This window comes from Sphaeramia orbicularis, chromosome 15 (genome assembly GCF_902148855.1).
Source record: "Sphaeramia orbicularis chromosome 15, fSphaOr1.1, whole genome shotgun sequence".
Lineage (NCBI taxonomy): Eukaryota > Metazoa > Chordata > Actinopteri > Kurtiformes > Apogonidae > Sphaeramia > Sphaeramia orbicularis.
In genome coordinates, this window is record NC_043971.1 from 34299394 (window position 1) to 34314886 (window position 15493).

Below are 15493 nucleotides of genomic sequence, written 5' to 3' on the forward strand. Positions count from 1 at the left end.
TTGTTCTGGTCTACCCGTGCTCAGCCAGTCTTCTTAAGTATGTGTGAGCTTGTGGGTTTGCATATGTGTGTGTGTGTGTGTGTGTGTGTGTGTGTGTGTGTGTGTGTGTGTGTGTGTGCGGGTGAGTGGGTGGGTGTGGGTGGGGGGCGGTACTGATTTTTAAACTGATATGTAAAGCACTTTGTGCTACAGTTTTTAATGTATGAAAAGTGCTATATAAATAAAGATTATTATTATTATTATTATTATTATTATTATTATTATTATTATTATTATTATTATTATTATTATACATTTTCTTGCTCTTTTTGTTCTTTTTCTTTCATTTTCTTGATTGTGTTGTGTTTTGTTTTGTTTTTTTGTTAATTTTATTGATTCATCACATTCTCTATCACTGTCTTGTCATTCTTGATCCTTTTGTTCATTTTCTTGCTCATTTTGTTCTTCCTCATTCATTATCTCGATTGTTTAGTTCATTCGTGTTCATTTTCCTTCTCCTTTCATTCTTTGCCGTTCATTATCTTAATTGTTTTATTCATTATTGTTACATTTTTTCCCCCTCCTTTTGTTCTTTTTCGTGCATTTTCTTGATTGTTTTGTACATTTTGTTGATTCAAAACATCATACACTGTCTTTCACAACACTTTAACATGTAAAGTAACAAACTAATGATCTGATATGAGAATACAGGAAATAAAAGTTGGCCTACATGTCATGGTGGTTAACATGAACTTTTGGCCACGCCCAGTTTCACTTTTTCCCCATGACGTATATATCCTATATATCTATACGTACACATATACTTTATTAGTAGGAATATTATTTATTATCATTTATTAGCTTTATTAAAGTAACTGTAGCCTCGGTTTTACACGTTTTACACCGTTTGCTATTTTATTTATCAGCCACATGTGACGTCACAGCCATCAATGGTCCTATTGTGACACCTTTTATTACCTACCTGTCAACATTTTCCATTCTGTCAATATTGTTCACGGATGTCAATGAGTAGGTGAGGCTATACGTGTTTCGGGCTATTGTTGTCACATGGTGGAGGCTGTCATGTCTCTTTGACGGGCAGACAGATGGGTGGGATCCCTAAATGGAAACTCTGACCCACCCACTGCACTTAAATACACTCAAAACTGGGACTACTGGTAGCTACACGCACCAGGAACACACCGAAAGTAAGTACAAATAGCACTTCACAAACTGAATAGTCGAGCTATAAGGATAGTACATGTATTAACGCATGTTTTAAGTTATGTTTGGTGAAGTGATAATCATTTCGTAAACAGTTTTTTCGGAGTGTTAAAATCCAGGTTCCGTCTTCTTAGCTCGCGACAGTTGCTTTAGCCAGTTAACGTTAATGCTACAAAATCTTAGCTGTTAGCTAAGATTAGCCGCCTTTTATATACGTATACAGGTGTTTTATAGGTTAACTTCCTGGATAAAACATGATAGGGCATGACAACAGTGTGAGCCATACTGTGTAAATGTACAGTTGGCAGGTAACATACCAAGTTGGCAGTGTTGTGTTGGAACAGGCCTGAAGTAGCAGTGTGTAAAGGTAAGCTAGCTAACTTTTACTACAATAAATGTCTGATTCTGTTTTCAAATGCTTTTAGAAAAGAATCAGTGCCGTGTACTTTTTTTTTTTTAAACTAACCTATTTTTGCCCGCAGCTAACCACAAACTCACACTTAACAACCACAAACATTCATTTAAACTCAATCAGTTATCAGTGTTTTAAAATAAATAAAACAGTCCCTGTCTTCAGATAGAAACCTATCATTGCGACATCAAAAATGTGTGCTAATGCATTTACTACACATTATTGACGACGTTTTATACATTTTTACTTTATGGAACTTCATAACATACATCTAGTTATGATTCACTAACACTCCAGCTCCATAACAAGATATACTCTTCTTCTTCTTCTTCTTCTTCTTCTTCTTCTTCTTCTTATTATTATTATTATTATTATTATTATTATTATTATTATTATTGTTATTGTTATTGTTATTATTATTATTGTTATTGTTATTATTATTAGTACTAGTAGAAGTAGTAGTAGTATTTTGTCATACACCGACACTGAACTGCGAAGTACATCAAATGTGTTAGCACTTATGTTGCATTAGTGCTTCTGTGTTTGACTAGGAGGTTATAAAGTGCATTTGTTAGTTTAATCCTTTGTCTGTGACCTTGTACATGTGACTAGGTAATAAAACAAACTATACCTTTTCAGATTAATGTTTAAATGCTAAGTGGATTGGCCTCTATCTCCTCTGCCCAACACAGCAGAGTCTTTTTATTTTTTCTGTTTTCATAAAATGCAAAGCAGAGGAGGAATCCAGTGGAGTCACTTTTACCATGGAACAAGCGGGGCCTTTGGAACAGAGGCTTTGAATACAGTAACAAGCGCAACCAAAATGAAACTTTCCTTACTACCATTCAGCTAAAAAAAAAGGTTGTGATCCAATGGGACAGGAATTTTAGGTTAGGTTGCAGCATGGATATTAACTTTGCTTAATTGAAAAGCTGTGACTGTGACAAACACCATGCATAAGAGAAAAAATGTTATTTTTATGTGTTATTCTAGAAAGGAAATGAACAATGTAGTTAAGTATTTGTCAACGCAGACCTTATAAAACAGATTTGCTTTGAGTTTGCGAAATGCTTAACTTGTATCTCAGTTAACAAAAAAGTCATCTCAACTGTGGAAAAACGAGGAGGGGCAGTGTATATTAGGGTGTGTTTTCAGCTCTTTTGTCACTTTACCAAGGCTTTAGCTATGTTTTAAAAGTGTTTTCATCCAAGGGAGTAGGCTTCCATTCACTATTGGTTGGGACACAACCCCTAAGACCAAATAAGATATGTAGGCTATAAACATACGTATTTGGCTCAATATATCTGTGTGGGAAGTTTTAAATATTGTTTTAGGAGCATCTTATGAAACCAACTTGCTCTGATGAAGGCACATTATTTTTAATTATTATTATTATTTTGACTTTCAGAGGTTATATTTGCCATGCAGTAATGCTGATGTTTTTCTATGCTGTTCATCAGTTGCGGTATATTTTGTAATTAGTTTGTTTCCTCAGCCCCTTGAAACACCCCTTTTTCTGCATCAGACTGCACTACTTCTCTGACAATACTGTTTTTACTCATTAATAGTGACATTTTCATTGGATTTACAGATTGAAATTCATCTCACAATGTGATATATCCATCCAGTGTTTGCTCCTGTATACCACCTAACTGTTAGTCTGGAGATTTCAGAGTTTTCTTGCTAGTAACATGTTTAACTACCATCATTTGGCATTTTTTCCCATGGTTGCATGACTAATGATGTTAGGTAGAAGGTTATCATTTTAAAACATGACATCTGATTATCAGTTACTTCCTCCTCTCTCTGTTGAAAAAGTGTCAGATGAAACCTTAGTGGCAGCATGACAAAGTACAAAATATGCTGATGTGGCACACAGAAAAATACAGTTACTGGATGTAATTTCAGTCTGATGAGTGTGTGCATAGCTCTGTGACAGTCTTCACTGTAGGAAAGAGACAAAGTGTGAAAATAGTCATGGGATTAGTTGTGTCCTTCTAAAATATTGCTGGCTTATGTCCTCACTGTTCATATGCAGACCTACATCCCTGCTATCAACAGTATCGTGATTACCGTACTTCTGCTTTTTTTTTTTTTTATCTATAGACCCAGTTGGCAGTGAAATTGCATTTAAAATGTAGCTGTGGGTGGGAACCTTCATCCAGATGATGTCAGTTCAAAGTGTTAGAAATTGGAAAATAGAATAAATATGTAAACGATTATGTCAAATGAATTTGACCAAACATAATATAATATTTAAATCTATCTAAATAACTTTGGTAAATATTAACAGGTGCAGCAGACAATGCACATCATTTGACATGTCATGTTGACAGACCTTTTCCTGTTAGTTCTATTTTGTGTTTTAGACCATGAGCTACCCAGGATACCCCCCTGCGACAGGTGGATACCCTCCACAGCCTGGGGCTTACCCTCCACAACCAGGGGCTTACCCACCTCAGCCTGGAGTTTACCCTCCTCAAGCTGGAGGCTACCCACCGCAGCCAAGTGGCTACCCTCCCCAGCCTGGGGCCTATCCTCCACAGGCTGGCGGTTATCCTTCACAGCCTGGCGGATACCCTCCACAGCCTGGAGCATACCCGCAGGCACCACCAGCAGGTAACATCAACACAATGCAGTTAAAGCTGTATTGATCCTGTTTTTAGCTGTGGAAATTAATTAATTGAAGACTCTCTGCTTGAAAGTAATGCCTGAATGAATTACTGAAATTTATACTGAAATTATTTACCTTACATTTGTATACTCATCATTTATATAATCTTTCATACTTAAAAAAATGAATTAATAAATATACTGTAACTGCCATCTAAACATTAAAATTAAGGAAAGGGATTCTGGTATATTGTGACTCAGTCATGTTGAGTTTGTGGACAAGAAGGATCATGAGACGTTCAGTTAACAAAGTGGAATGTTTTTTCCCTCAAAAAACAAACCAACCATACAAACCAAACAAGCCATCTGCTGTTGCTAAGAGAAGAAGGTCTCAGTCCTGGTCTCACATAGGGCCCTCATTCACTGCCCAGCACTCAGTCACCTATGTGTTAACTAGTTGGGAAGTGGGAAACATACCTTGTCCAATAACATAGGTTATTCCTCTTTCAGCTGAATAGCCTCAATTCTGTCAGGGATTTGGAAGAAAAATATGTCTTCAACTCTCCTGAATAGTTTTGTCTATATTATCTGCTGCAGGCAGTTGGGGAGGTGGCCCTGTAGGTGGTTATCCCTCCATTGGTCTTGGTGACTTGTCCAACCCTGGATACCCTGGCATGGTAAGTTACTTTATCTTAAAACAGCCCCAGCTCTGATCCAAAAATGGCCAGTTTTTTTGTAAAATAACATCAAATGACTGCGTTGAATATTTCAGTTAGAAAGCTTTATACAGCCATAAAGGGAGTATCACATCCCTTCAATCAATGGTAAGACTTTTCCAAAGTCTTCATCTTAAAAACCTCCGCATTTCATATGTCTTTGTCAGCTCCTGCTTTACTTCTTTTGCATGAGTAAAACCATCATATCTTTGATTTTCCATTTTTTTCCCCCGTGTTTTCAGTCAGTTTCATCCAACATTCAGCTCTTGTTTTTTCTTCTTATGTCTGTGTTTTCTGTGTTTTCTTTAATAGCATCATAATGTAGCAGGACCGCACTTTGTTTGGATATTTACTTGTATAATTTTAATCTTCAGGTTCTCTACCTCTCTCATAAAATCTAGAGCAAGGGTCAGTTACTCAAGAAGAAGTTTAAATTTATTCACTATAGATAATGATAATTGCACAAGTAAATCAAATCCAAACAAGGTGTCACCAGCTACTATATTTTAGCTTCTGTATTAGTACCAAGGATATATGAACTTACTATAGAATTTCAATCTTTCCACACCACAGGCCACCCAGAACTCACCCATGGGGGGATATCCTCCAAACCCAGCCATGTATCCTCCAACCCCTGCCCTTGGGGGGTATCCACCTGCCCCGTATCCTGGGGGTGGTGGTGCCCCTCCTTTTCCTAACCAACAGTCATATGGCCTGTACCCACAGCCAGGAGGACCCCAAGCACCAGGAATGGGCTATCCTGGTCAGCAGCCACAGCCTATGCCTGGATACCCTCGTGCACCCTCACCCAATCCACCCATGCCTGGGTTTGGAGGAGCACCAGCACCAGGACCCATGCCGGGGTACCCAAAGGCCCCATCGCCAAATCCATCCATGCCAGCATATGGAGGAGGAGCCATGCCAGTAGCACCACCTATTAATGTAAGAGTACTACGAAGATTTTATCTGATATATGGGATCTTTATTAGTTTAGACTTAAATTACGGACTGTTTTAGACTGCTTTAGTGAGTCAGGCAGTTAGAAATAAGAAAAGGCCAACTTGGTAATAGGTAGCCAGTTAGTATTATAGCTTCTAACATAAGACACATTGTACTTGCAAACTGCACCCACTGTCAATAAACACACAAACTATGAGCTTCTATCTTCATATCCATCACTGTGCATGCCATACAAGTGAAATGATGTAGTCACACTTACTGTAGAGGATATACGGTGATGTTTTTCTCCCAGCCTCATTGCCTGTTGTGGAATAATAGCCCATATGAACCACCATAGTTCAAATTAGCTCAACCTTAATCCTGAGCAGCAGTAAAATGCAACACATGCATGAATACAGCTGTAATATTAATCCAAAATGCTCTATAAAGCAATTATGCTGACAAGGACCATTTTACTGTACAATGGCTACTGTTATTTTTCATACGTGAGTGCATCTCGGTGATAATATTCGTAGAGATCACGTAGACGACACCACTGTGCAAATGTCATCCTGCCCCACCTCCATCTGCAGGATTCACTTTTCCGGCATGGACCTGCTGGTTTCAGCAAACATAACAGCTGAGTTTATGTATTTGTTGACAGTGAGTGCACTTGAATCCGGGATTAGGAACTTTAACTAAATAAGTAAATATAGCTGACTTAACAGGCAGTATTTGTTTGGGGTTGTAGACTGACCATTCAGTCAAAAATTAGACCCAACCATAGCTGCCATCAGCCTATCTTTAAGTATTATGTTACCTTTTCTAAAGCATCTGTGGGATTTAAACTGCTGCACTGAGTTGATCACCATGTGTTACTTTAGAGAGGATTCAGGGGAACAATCAAGGATTTTCCTGGAGCTGACCCCCTCAGAGACGTGGAGGTCCTTAGGAAGGCCATGAAGGGCTTTGGTGAGTTTTTTTTTTTTTTTTTTAATTGAAAGTGTTTTTTTAGTAATTTTTGTATTTGTATTTTTAAGTTCTCCTCTTAATAATATACATATTTATAGATAATTGGGAGAATATTTGTAGGAATGCACCAATTAGGAGATTCTGGGCTGCCAACAGCTTGGCCAATTTCTGATGCTGAGGCAGATATTATTTTGTATTTGTTTATTTTGCTTTTGTTGCTATTTATTCACCTGTTTGTGGCCGGGAAATCATGAAATCGTCAGTGTTTAATGTTACAGAGCAGATAAACATCATCCTCTGGCATCAGTGTTATGTCGATATAGCTGTACATCTTTGGTATGCAGTAATAATACAAGTCTTTTCTAAGCCCTATTGCAAATAATCCAACTAGAATACCTCTGTTTATGGAGTCAATGACATTCTATGGCTTTGTTCATTTAAAAAGAAGTCAGAATTAGCCCTAATATTGATCACAGGAGGCAAAGTTGTTTTTGGAAATACATTTCTAATTCTTAAATAAAGATTTTTTTTTTTTTTATGTAGAATTGTGCCAAATGTTTTAGCTGTATTATGTGTGTTCTGACATTGTGTACTTGTCTGGGCAGGAACTGATGAGCAGGCTATTATCGACTTACTGGGGAGTCGCTCCAACAAGCAGCGTGTGGTTCTGCCTCGGTCCTACAAAACCTCCTATGGGAAGGTAGCAGTTCTTATCATGCTTAATGTGTTTATATACTACAATAGGTGCAGTTTTCTATGAAGATAGCATGTCAGTTTATTTATTAAATGTTTGTATACAGAACAAATGGCATTTACCAAACAACTATATGTGATGCAATTGCACAACAGTTTCATGGTGCTACAGCTGCCAATTAAAGAAAGAGGGGACTGTTTTCACAGCTCATTATCACACCAGCCCTGAACTTCACATTTAGCATTTGCACGGCAGATAGTAATGATGGGTCTGAATTATTCTAAGCATATTTTCTTTGTCAGGACCTGATTAAGGACCTGCATTCAGAGCTGTCTGGGGACTTCAGGAAGCTGGTCATGGCCATGTTAAAGACCCCAGCTCAGTTTGATGCCCATGAGCTCAACAGTGCCATCAAGGTATATTATAAGAATGTATATGTACATGCATATTTACATGTATAAATGCTTTTGGAAGTTACAAGCCCAGATCCTAGGATGCTCACATAATCACTATTGTGTTCTTACAGGGAGCTGGAACTGATGAAGCCTGTCTGATAGAGATCCTGTCTTCTCGTTCCAATGCTGAAATTAAGGAGATATGCCTCGTTTACAAACAAGGTGAGATACCTCAGGGCAGTGAGTTCACCACTTTCCCAACTGTTCTCCTTTATCACACACTGCAATCCAGTGTTGAGAGATTTGGATTAAAGGAAAAAACAGTATAATGTTTTGAATATTGTAGTAACATCATAGTGTAGAGGGTAAGAATTAATAGTTCACTAGATGAAAAATGTTACCTCACATATCATTATAGTTGTGCATGTCAGATATTGGCAATTACGTCTGTGATGAGAGCATTTCAGTATGTTTTGATTTAAGTTAATTTGTAGATTTTTTTTGTCAGAAAGATATTAGCTGCTTGCTCACTTCAGTCCAGAAATCTATCTTCAAAATGTTATTAATTTTTACCAAAACTAATACTATTTTACCTTTTTAGAATTTAAGAAGTCACTGGAGGATGCCATCAGTGGTGACACCTCAGGCCACTTCCGAAGGCTCCTGATTTCCCTCGCCCAGGTGATTACTTTTAACAATGACACTACATTCAGATGATAATTCTTCTGTTATGTACAAAAAGTGGTTTAGCAAGACATGAAAAAAGATGCAGTGGTCAGAACATGAACACTATATGTCATCACACATCAGAGGGTCAGAGGTCTCTCCCCCGAGCGTGGCAAAATAAAATCTGCTACAAAAAAGGTTCTCTTCCTGTAGCAAAACTAAAGCTTTTTGTATTCATCTAGCCAAAAGAAATCAGCATAAATGGAATTAATGCGTTTTACTAAAGAGTATCATTTAGATTTAAGACAGTAAAATAAAAAAGTGAACCTCACCTCATTTGTCCACCACTAGAAATGGTTTTAAACCTGCTCATCTCTATGGCTATGGGATCTTTGTCTTTTGTTTAACCTAAAGATTTCATAGATTACCTAGATTGAAGTTTTTGTCATTTTGTTTATAGTATTCATAGATTCTCTACCCTTCTCTATACCTAAAAGACATTTTACTCACAGTCTATTTGATATCACAGAGTAACTTGCTGTGGAAAAAGGATGACACAGTGATCAAAATAGGGATGGGTATTTCAACCAAAAATACTACATGATGATCGCAAGGAAGTAGTTGACAGTAATTCAGATATTATTGTCATTACCTTCTGCTATTTTGGAAGATTATGTTGCAACTAACATTCGGGCCTTATAATTTATGAGTAAAATAAATACACAAGAACAGCCTTAAGAGTGAAATGGCCACCATATTACCATCACTATTATTACTATTAAAAACAAGGGAAAATATGTGATTTAAAACAGGAAGGTCACATGAACTGAGTTTTTAAAATTTATATATATATATATATATATATATATATATATATATATATATATATATATATATATATATATATATATATATATATATATGTATATGTGTGTATAATTCAGTGACTGTTAGAATATGCAGTATTAAACACATGCTTTATTCAGATAAAATAAGGATTTCCCCTCATTAGCCAGGGGCAGTGACTAGATGACATGAGTAAATATGTGTTTAGTGAGTCTTTGATGTGACATCTTCACATGTTTGTTCCAAATCTGAAGCATTTGATATTTATGTCAGATGTTTGGATATAATTAGGAGTGTTTTGCTCTGAACTTAACAGGGTAATCGTGATGAACGAGAAAACGTGGATATCTCTCTGGCCAAACAAGATGCTCAGGTAAAATCTGCTTTATTTACTTAGTTGATTGATAACAACATAATAATTGTATTTTATTAATTTATTCGTTACCAGTGTGCTTGTAATGTAAACAACTGGTAATTAGATGAACCTTTGATTAGAAATGTCTTGATTTGTTCTGATTGCTCTGTAGGCCCTGTATGCTGCTGGAGAGAACAAACTGGGAACTGATGAGTCCAAATTCAATGCCATTCTGTGTGCCAGGAGCAAATCCCATCTCAGAGCAGGTATCCATTAATACAAACACACTCAAGCACAGGTTTATGAGAGTTAAAGTTTATCTGAATCAGAGCGATATAATACTCATGTGTGTATGTTTGTTTGTTTGTGTGTAATTGAATGCAGTGTTTCTTGAGTACCAGCGTATGTGTGGCAGGGATATTGAAAAGAGCATCAGCAGGGAGATGTCTGGAGACCTCGAGAGTGGCATGCTGGCAGTGGGTAAGATCACACACACATATTTGAGTGTAGTCTTTGAAGGGCCACACACGACTGTGAGAATGTAGATGTCATTTATAGATGCTTCTTTACAGAGTATTTTCTCCACATTGTATTACTTACAGTTTCCATGACTAACTGTATTTAATACTAGGGGTGCAACGGTGCACTTGTTTGTACCAAACTGCTTCGGTTTGGGGCCTTCGATACAATACAGAGGTGTACCGAAAGAATACATGTAGCCTTTGTGAAGACCGTAAACACGCAGCAGCAGGGTGGACACAAGCAAACCCATGTGCAAGGTTTCCGATATATACATTCAGCAGCGGTGAATTCTCAGCACTGCTGCAAAACAACCCAAGACATGACAACAGAGAGTATAACAGAGGCACAGAAACCGGGTCGGACATTTGAAGCATGTTGTTTCAGTTTTCGGTTTGTTGCAGCTTTGTGGCACAAAAGAGTCCACGGGTTCCTTTATAGCAAAACGGATTTTATTGTTTGACTCAAGTTGGCAAAATCAAGTGAACCTGCTCCTCTTCTCCTTCACTGTGCCTCTGCTGCGGCGTTACTGTGAAGTCACGTTCACTGCACCTCAGGGAATACTGTGAGGCCTTCAAAAACAGTGAATTACAGGGTTCACCATAAACAAACATTGAACATTCAAAAATACAAAAATATATAACATGGGGTGCCTGTTATGCACAAATGACTGAACAATATTTAGTAGAAATGTCTTGAGTCTCACAGGTAGTTACAGAGCCCCCCACACACACACACACACACACACACACACACACACACACACACACACACACTGGTCTCCTTCACTGTACTGAAAATATATCGAAAATGTATCAAACCGAAGACCCTTGTACCAAAAACATACCGAACCAAAATTTTTCTGTACCGTTACACCCCTATTTAATACAAATCACACTTTCCTAACACCCTGTAGAAGTGACTGTAGTTTTGCAGCAGGTGGCAGTGCAATTAAAGCACCATCTTTTGTTTCTCCTGTTTTGCCAACATTTCTCAGGCTTATGGTACAGTAACCTGTTTTTAAATGTGTTTGTTTTCACTCTCATTTGTGCTGCACCGTCACTGTGTTCATCTGTTTTTTGAAGTGGTTTGGGCTGATTGTTGTGATGAATGTTTGCCCTTATTTTTAAGCCGTATTTCATTTCATTAAGGTTTTTTGTCTTATTTCACCATTTCATTCTTTGAATCTGTATTTACCATAAAGCTTCTTTGATCTATGTTTGACTTCTGAAGGATAGAAGTCCAAATGAATAATAAATAGATCAATGCAGCTGTCAGTCTTGCTTGTGGACATCCTCTATTATTATTTCTTACTCATTAGGTGACTAAGTGTTACATATTGTAGACTGTCTTCTTCTATTGCACAATTTTATGGTTATTACCTTATTTAAATCATAATATTGACGGAACTATTGACTAAGAAACTCTTTTCTGTGTTTCAGTGAAGTGTATTAAGAATACACCTGCCTACTTTGCTGAGAGACTTTACAAGGCCATGAAGGTGAGGTGATCGAATCTGCTTGGATATTATTGTTTAGAATTACAGAATATGGCTTTTATATAAGTTCTTTAATGTGCCATTGTCATTGTGGGTATGTGTTTGTATTTAGGGAGCTGGGACCAAGGACAAAACCTTGATCAGGATCATGGTCTCCCGTTCTGAGGTAGACATGCTGGATATCCGTCAGGAGTACATCAAAAATTATGGCAAGTCGCTGTACACGGACATCTCTGTGAGTATCTTTTCAATATTTTGTATTAGATTTATAACTTAATGGATTGTGTGAAACTAACAAATAAAGAAAGCAATAGAAAAATAATTTTAAAATTACAAATATCTACTTTACTGATGCTTTTGTTCCATTTACAGGGGGACACATCAGGAGACTACAAGAAACTCCTTTTAAAGCTCTGTGGAGGCAGTGACTGAAAAGGTCCACCATATCTACTGCAATATTATATTTTCTTCATTTCTGCTTTTTGCACTTGTATCCAATCCACATAAAGTAATGCCGTGCCAATGCTCTCAATGCAATCTGTACCTGCACTAGTTGTGAGATCCTCATGTATTGCTGTTTCTTCTGTACATGTAGAATATGCAAAAGTGTTTTATATTTTTTCATTTGATGCCTTTACCAGACATTGAAGTTAAATTTATCATATGGCCATACTCTACTTTTTTTAAGTGACAACCTACGAATTTCAAGAGAACTATATTTTGAGTATATTTTACCAATATTATCATCATGATATCAGGCATTGCAGTCAGCTACTTTTAATGTTCAGTAATGCTGAAAGGTGTAGGATACCATGCACCTAAATACCAAAGGGTTTTTTTTAAGTTTGCAATCATGTTTACCGCACTCTGTTTTTTTTTTTTTTTTTTTTTTTTTTACAGTTTTACAACAGCTGTGCTGTATTTGCAGCACAATCTGTGATTTGTATATGCCTGTTACCATATCATAAAAAGTCATATTATTACATCTTGTATCTTGCTGATGGTATTAATTTTACTATACACAGAAATTACTCAGAACTCACACTGGGAGTTGTAGTCGTAGTTTACCTGTAGGGGGCAATGAAGAGTCGTTTGCTTGTTTGTTTTTTTATATAAAGCCCTATAAGATCTTAACAGACACTCAGGTTTAAGGAATGTGGTTGTCTTTATAGTGCTATAATATAAGAAAGCATGATCACAGCTGAAATGAGTATAATCATATAAAAATGAATTGATTCTTCTACACTGAGTATGTTTTAAGTTTCACTGTTTGTTTCTTCAATAAACGAAATGGCGACTGCTAAATGCACAAGACTGACCTCAATCAATGGAGGAAAATAATTCCTCGTTGCTTGAGGTGCAAGGTCTACGTGTGTGACTGTGCATGAACTGCTCATGTCTTAAGTCCTGTTGGGTTTGTTTAAAATGCTGTTGAACACACTTGACCGAGGAAACGTGACTGTGCGCTTGGCTGGCCTCAGTAGTGCCTAAACTGCACTACAATCAATAATGTGAGGAAGGGAGAGCCTCAGGAATTGATGGCATCCATAAAGCTGCCTTGGCCACATTAAACAAGACTAGCATGTCTGCAATGCTGTTGGAGACATGGGAGACCCTTGGGCAACAGCCATGCTGGAGGAATCATATTTGATCACATCATGTTAAAGTTGACTATGCATGACAGCAAGGGCTAGAGGGCCATAGATAGATGTTGTGATTACAAAAACTTGAATTTTAATGAAGGTTAAATGTGATTAGATGGATCTTTATAACATAATTTAGGCATCATTAGATGACTAAGAGGATAATTTAAGCATCAAAGTGTTCAGCACTATTAACAATGTTGTCTCTATATCATTATTACCAGGAACTAGGCATGTGTTGCAGGCTTTCATCTGAAGGGTGCATCACTTGAATTTAATTAAAATCCATGGATTGCCTTGTTTAATGTCTAAGAATAACTCAATAAGTGACACAATCTGCAGGGTATTGTTACACCTTTATGAAACCTGAGTTCACATTAAAAACACCAAAAAGCATCACTACTTCTCCTGTAACATATTGTCATTGCCTTCTTTTTCCACTGACTTTGTTTACTGGGAGTACACTTTTAAAAGATGTACATAAAATATCACCACTGCAACAAGATGCCCTTAATAACGTGTTAAAATTGAGTGGATAATAAAGCACCTGTTTTTCCATCTCTTACACTGACAGCCATTCCATTAGACCAGAAAATCTGATAATAAAAAAAAACTGATTAAGAAAAAGTTTGGCCATAAATGATGGATATGCCTTCTGACAATGTTTTCAATAATATATTATATTCCCTAAAGTGGGCTGTTTAATAAACAAATCTGTTTCTTTTTCAGCAAATTGCCTGGTAACAACTAACACCGCCCCTGTTGTCTAAATAATAAGCTGATTCAGAAACTGAAAATAAAAAAAGCATCAGGCTGTCATCTTTATATTCAACAGTGTCCTCAGAAGTAGGGTGCAGACACAGCCATCCAATCTGTGTCATCAGTGGGGACTCGCTTCCCTTTGATATGAATGAATTGTAATTAATTTTTCATCTGAGGGGATAGCACATGGTTGCACAAGCTGAAGCCAGCATGGCAGAGAGAGAGAGACAGAGAGGGGGAGAGAGTTGTAGATGTCACAATGAGATTCAGTGCATACATGAATAAGGTCATGGTGGGAGAGGTATGCCTGCAGTGGCGTGCCTCTGAGCCAACAATCTCTATTCAGCTGTGGACTGGAAGTGTGTGCCAGAGTGCATCCGACAACAACGTATTTCACACATACTTTACATTTGTCATTTTTTCATATTGCTTATATGTTCATGTATGGTTCAGTGCTCCCTGTTTTCCTACCCAACATATATGTGCACTGGAAGTGACAGGTTACAAACATTGCGCTTTTTATGCTACAACATGCATACAAGGGATTTTAAATATATGCATAGGCCCAGTACGATAAAGAATACAGCCTGCAAATTTGACATGACAAATACATAAAACATATATCTAAAGCAGGGGTGTCAAACATGCGGCCCGCGGACCAAATCCGGCCCGCCAAAGGGTCCAATCCAGCCCGCGGGATTAACTTGGATAGTGTAAAAATTACACTGAAGATATAATCAACCAAGAGTGTTGAACTAGTTTTAGTTCAGGTTCCACATACAGACTATTGTGATCTGAAGTAAAATAATAACATAATAACCTATAAATAATGACTCCAAATTTTCTTCTTGGTTTAATGTGGAAAAAATATCATGTAATGCCCATGAATAATGACAGCTTCAAAATTTTCTCCTTGTTATAGTGCAAAAACTAACATTAAATTATGAAAATATTTACATGAAGAAATCATCCTTTAACAATAAAATGAGAATAACCTGAAATGTCTCGAGAAAATTGAGTGTAATTTTAACAATATTCTTTTTGTTACTAAATGTTTTGTGCCTTTATAGAACTGATCCATAATGCACATGTATAAGTGGAGGCATAATATTATTAAAATACCACTTAATTTTCTTAAGAAATTTCATTTTTTTCAGATAATTCACATCTTTTTTGTTTGGATAGTTTGTAAATGTAAATATTTTCATAATTTAATATTTTTGATTTTTTTGTTGTTGTTGTTGTTTCTTTTGCACTAAA

At 36.9% G+C, this 15493-nt stretch overlaps 1 protein-coding gene across 3 annotated transcripts; it reads left to right on the forward strand.

Moving 5' to 3' along the window:
• The first annotated feature begins 1025 nt into the window (after positions 1-1025).
• On the forward strand, positions 1026-13133 carry anxa11a (annexin A11a). 3 transcript variants are annotated; one of them, XM_030155365.1, is made up of 15 exons: positions 1026-1187; positions 3985-4234; positions 4826-4905; positions 5518-5886; positions 6768-6855; positions 7461-7555; positions 7852-7965; positions 8076-8166; positions 8546-8625; positions 9773-9829; positions 9984-10077; positions 10196-10291; positions 11773-11831; positions 11941-12063; positions 12201-13133. In XM_030155365.1, exons 2-15 carry the CDS (start codon positions 3988-3990, stop codon positions 12258-12260), a joined length of 1653 nt encoding a protein of 550 aa, XP_030011225.1. In that variant the 5' UTR covers positions 1026-1187; positions 3985-3987; the 3' UTR covers positions 12261-13133. The 3 variants fall into 3 exon arrangements, with proteins under 3 accessions (XP_030011225.1, XP_030011224.1, XP_030011226.1); XM_030155364.1 differs by having other exon boundaries at positions 1027-1187; positions 3967-4234; XM_030155366.1 differs by having other exon boundaries at positions 1038-1187; positions 3967-4234; positions 5671-5886.
• Positions 13134-15493: the final 2360 nt, after the last annotated feature.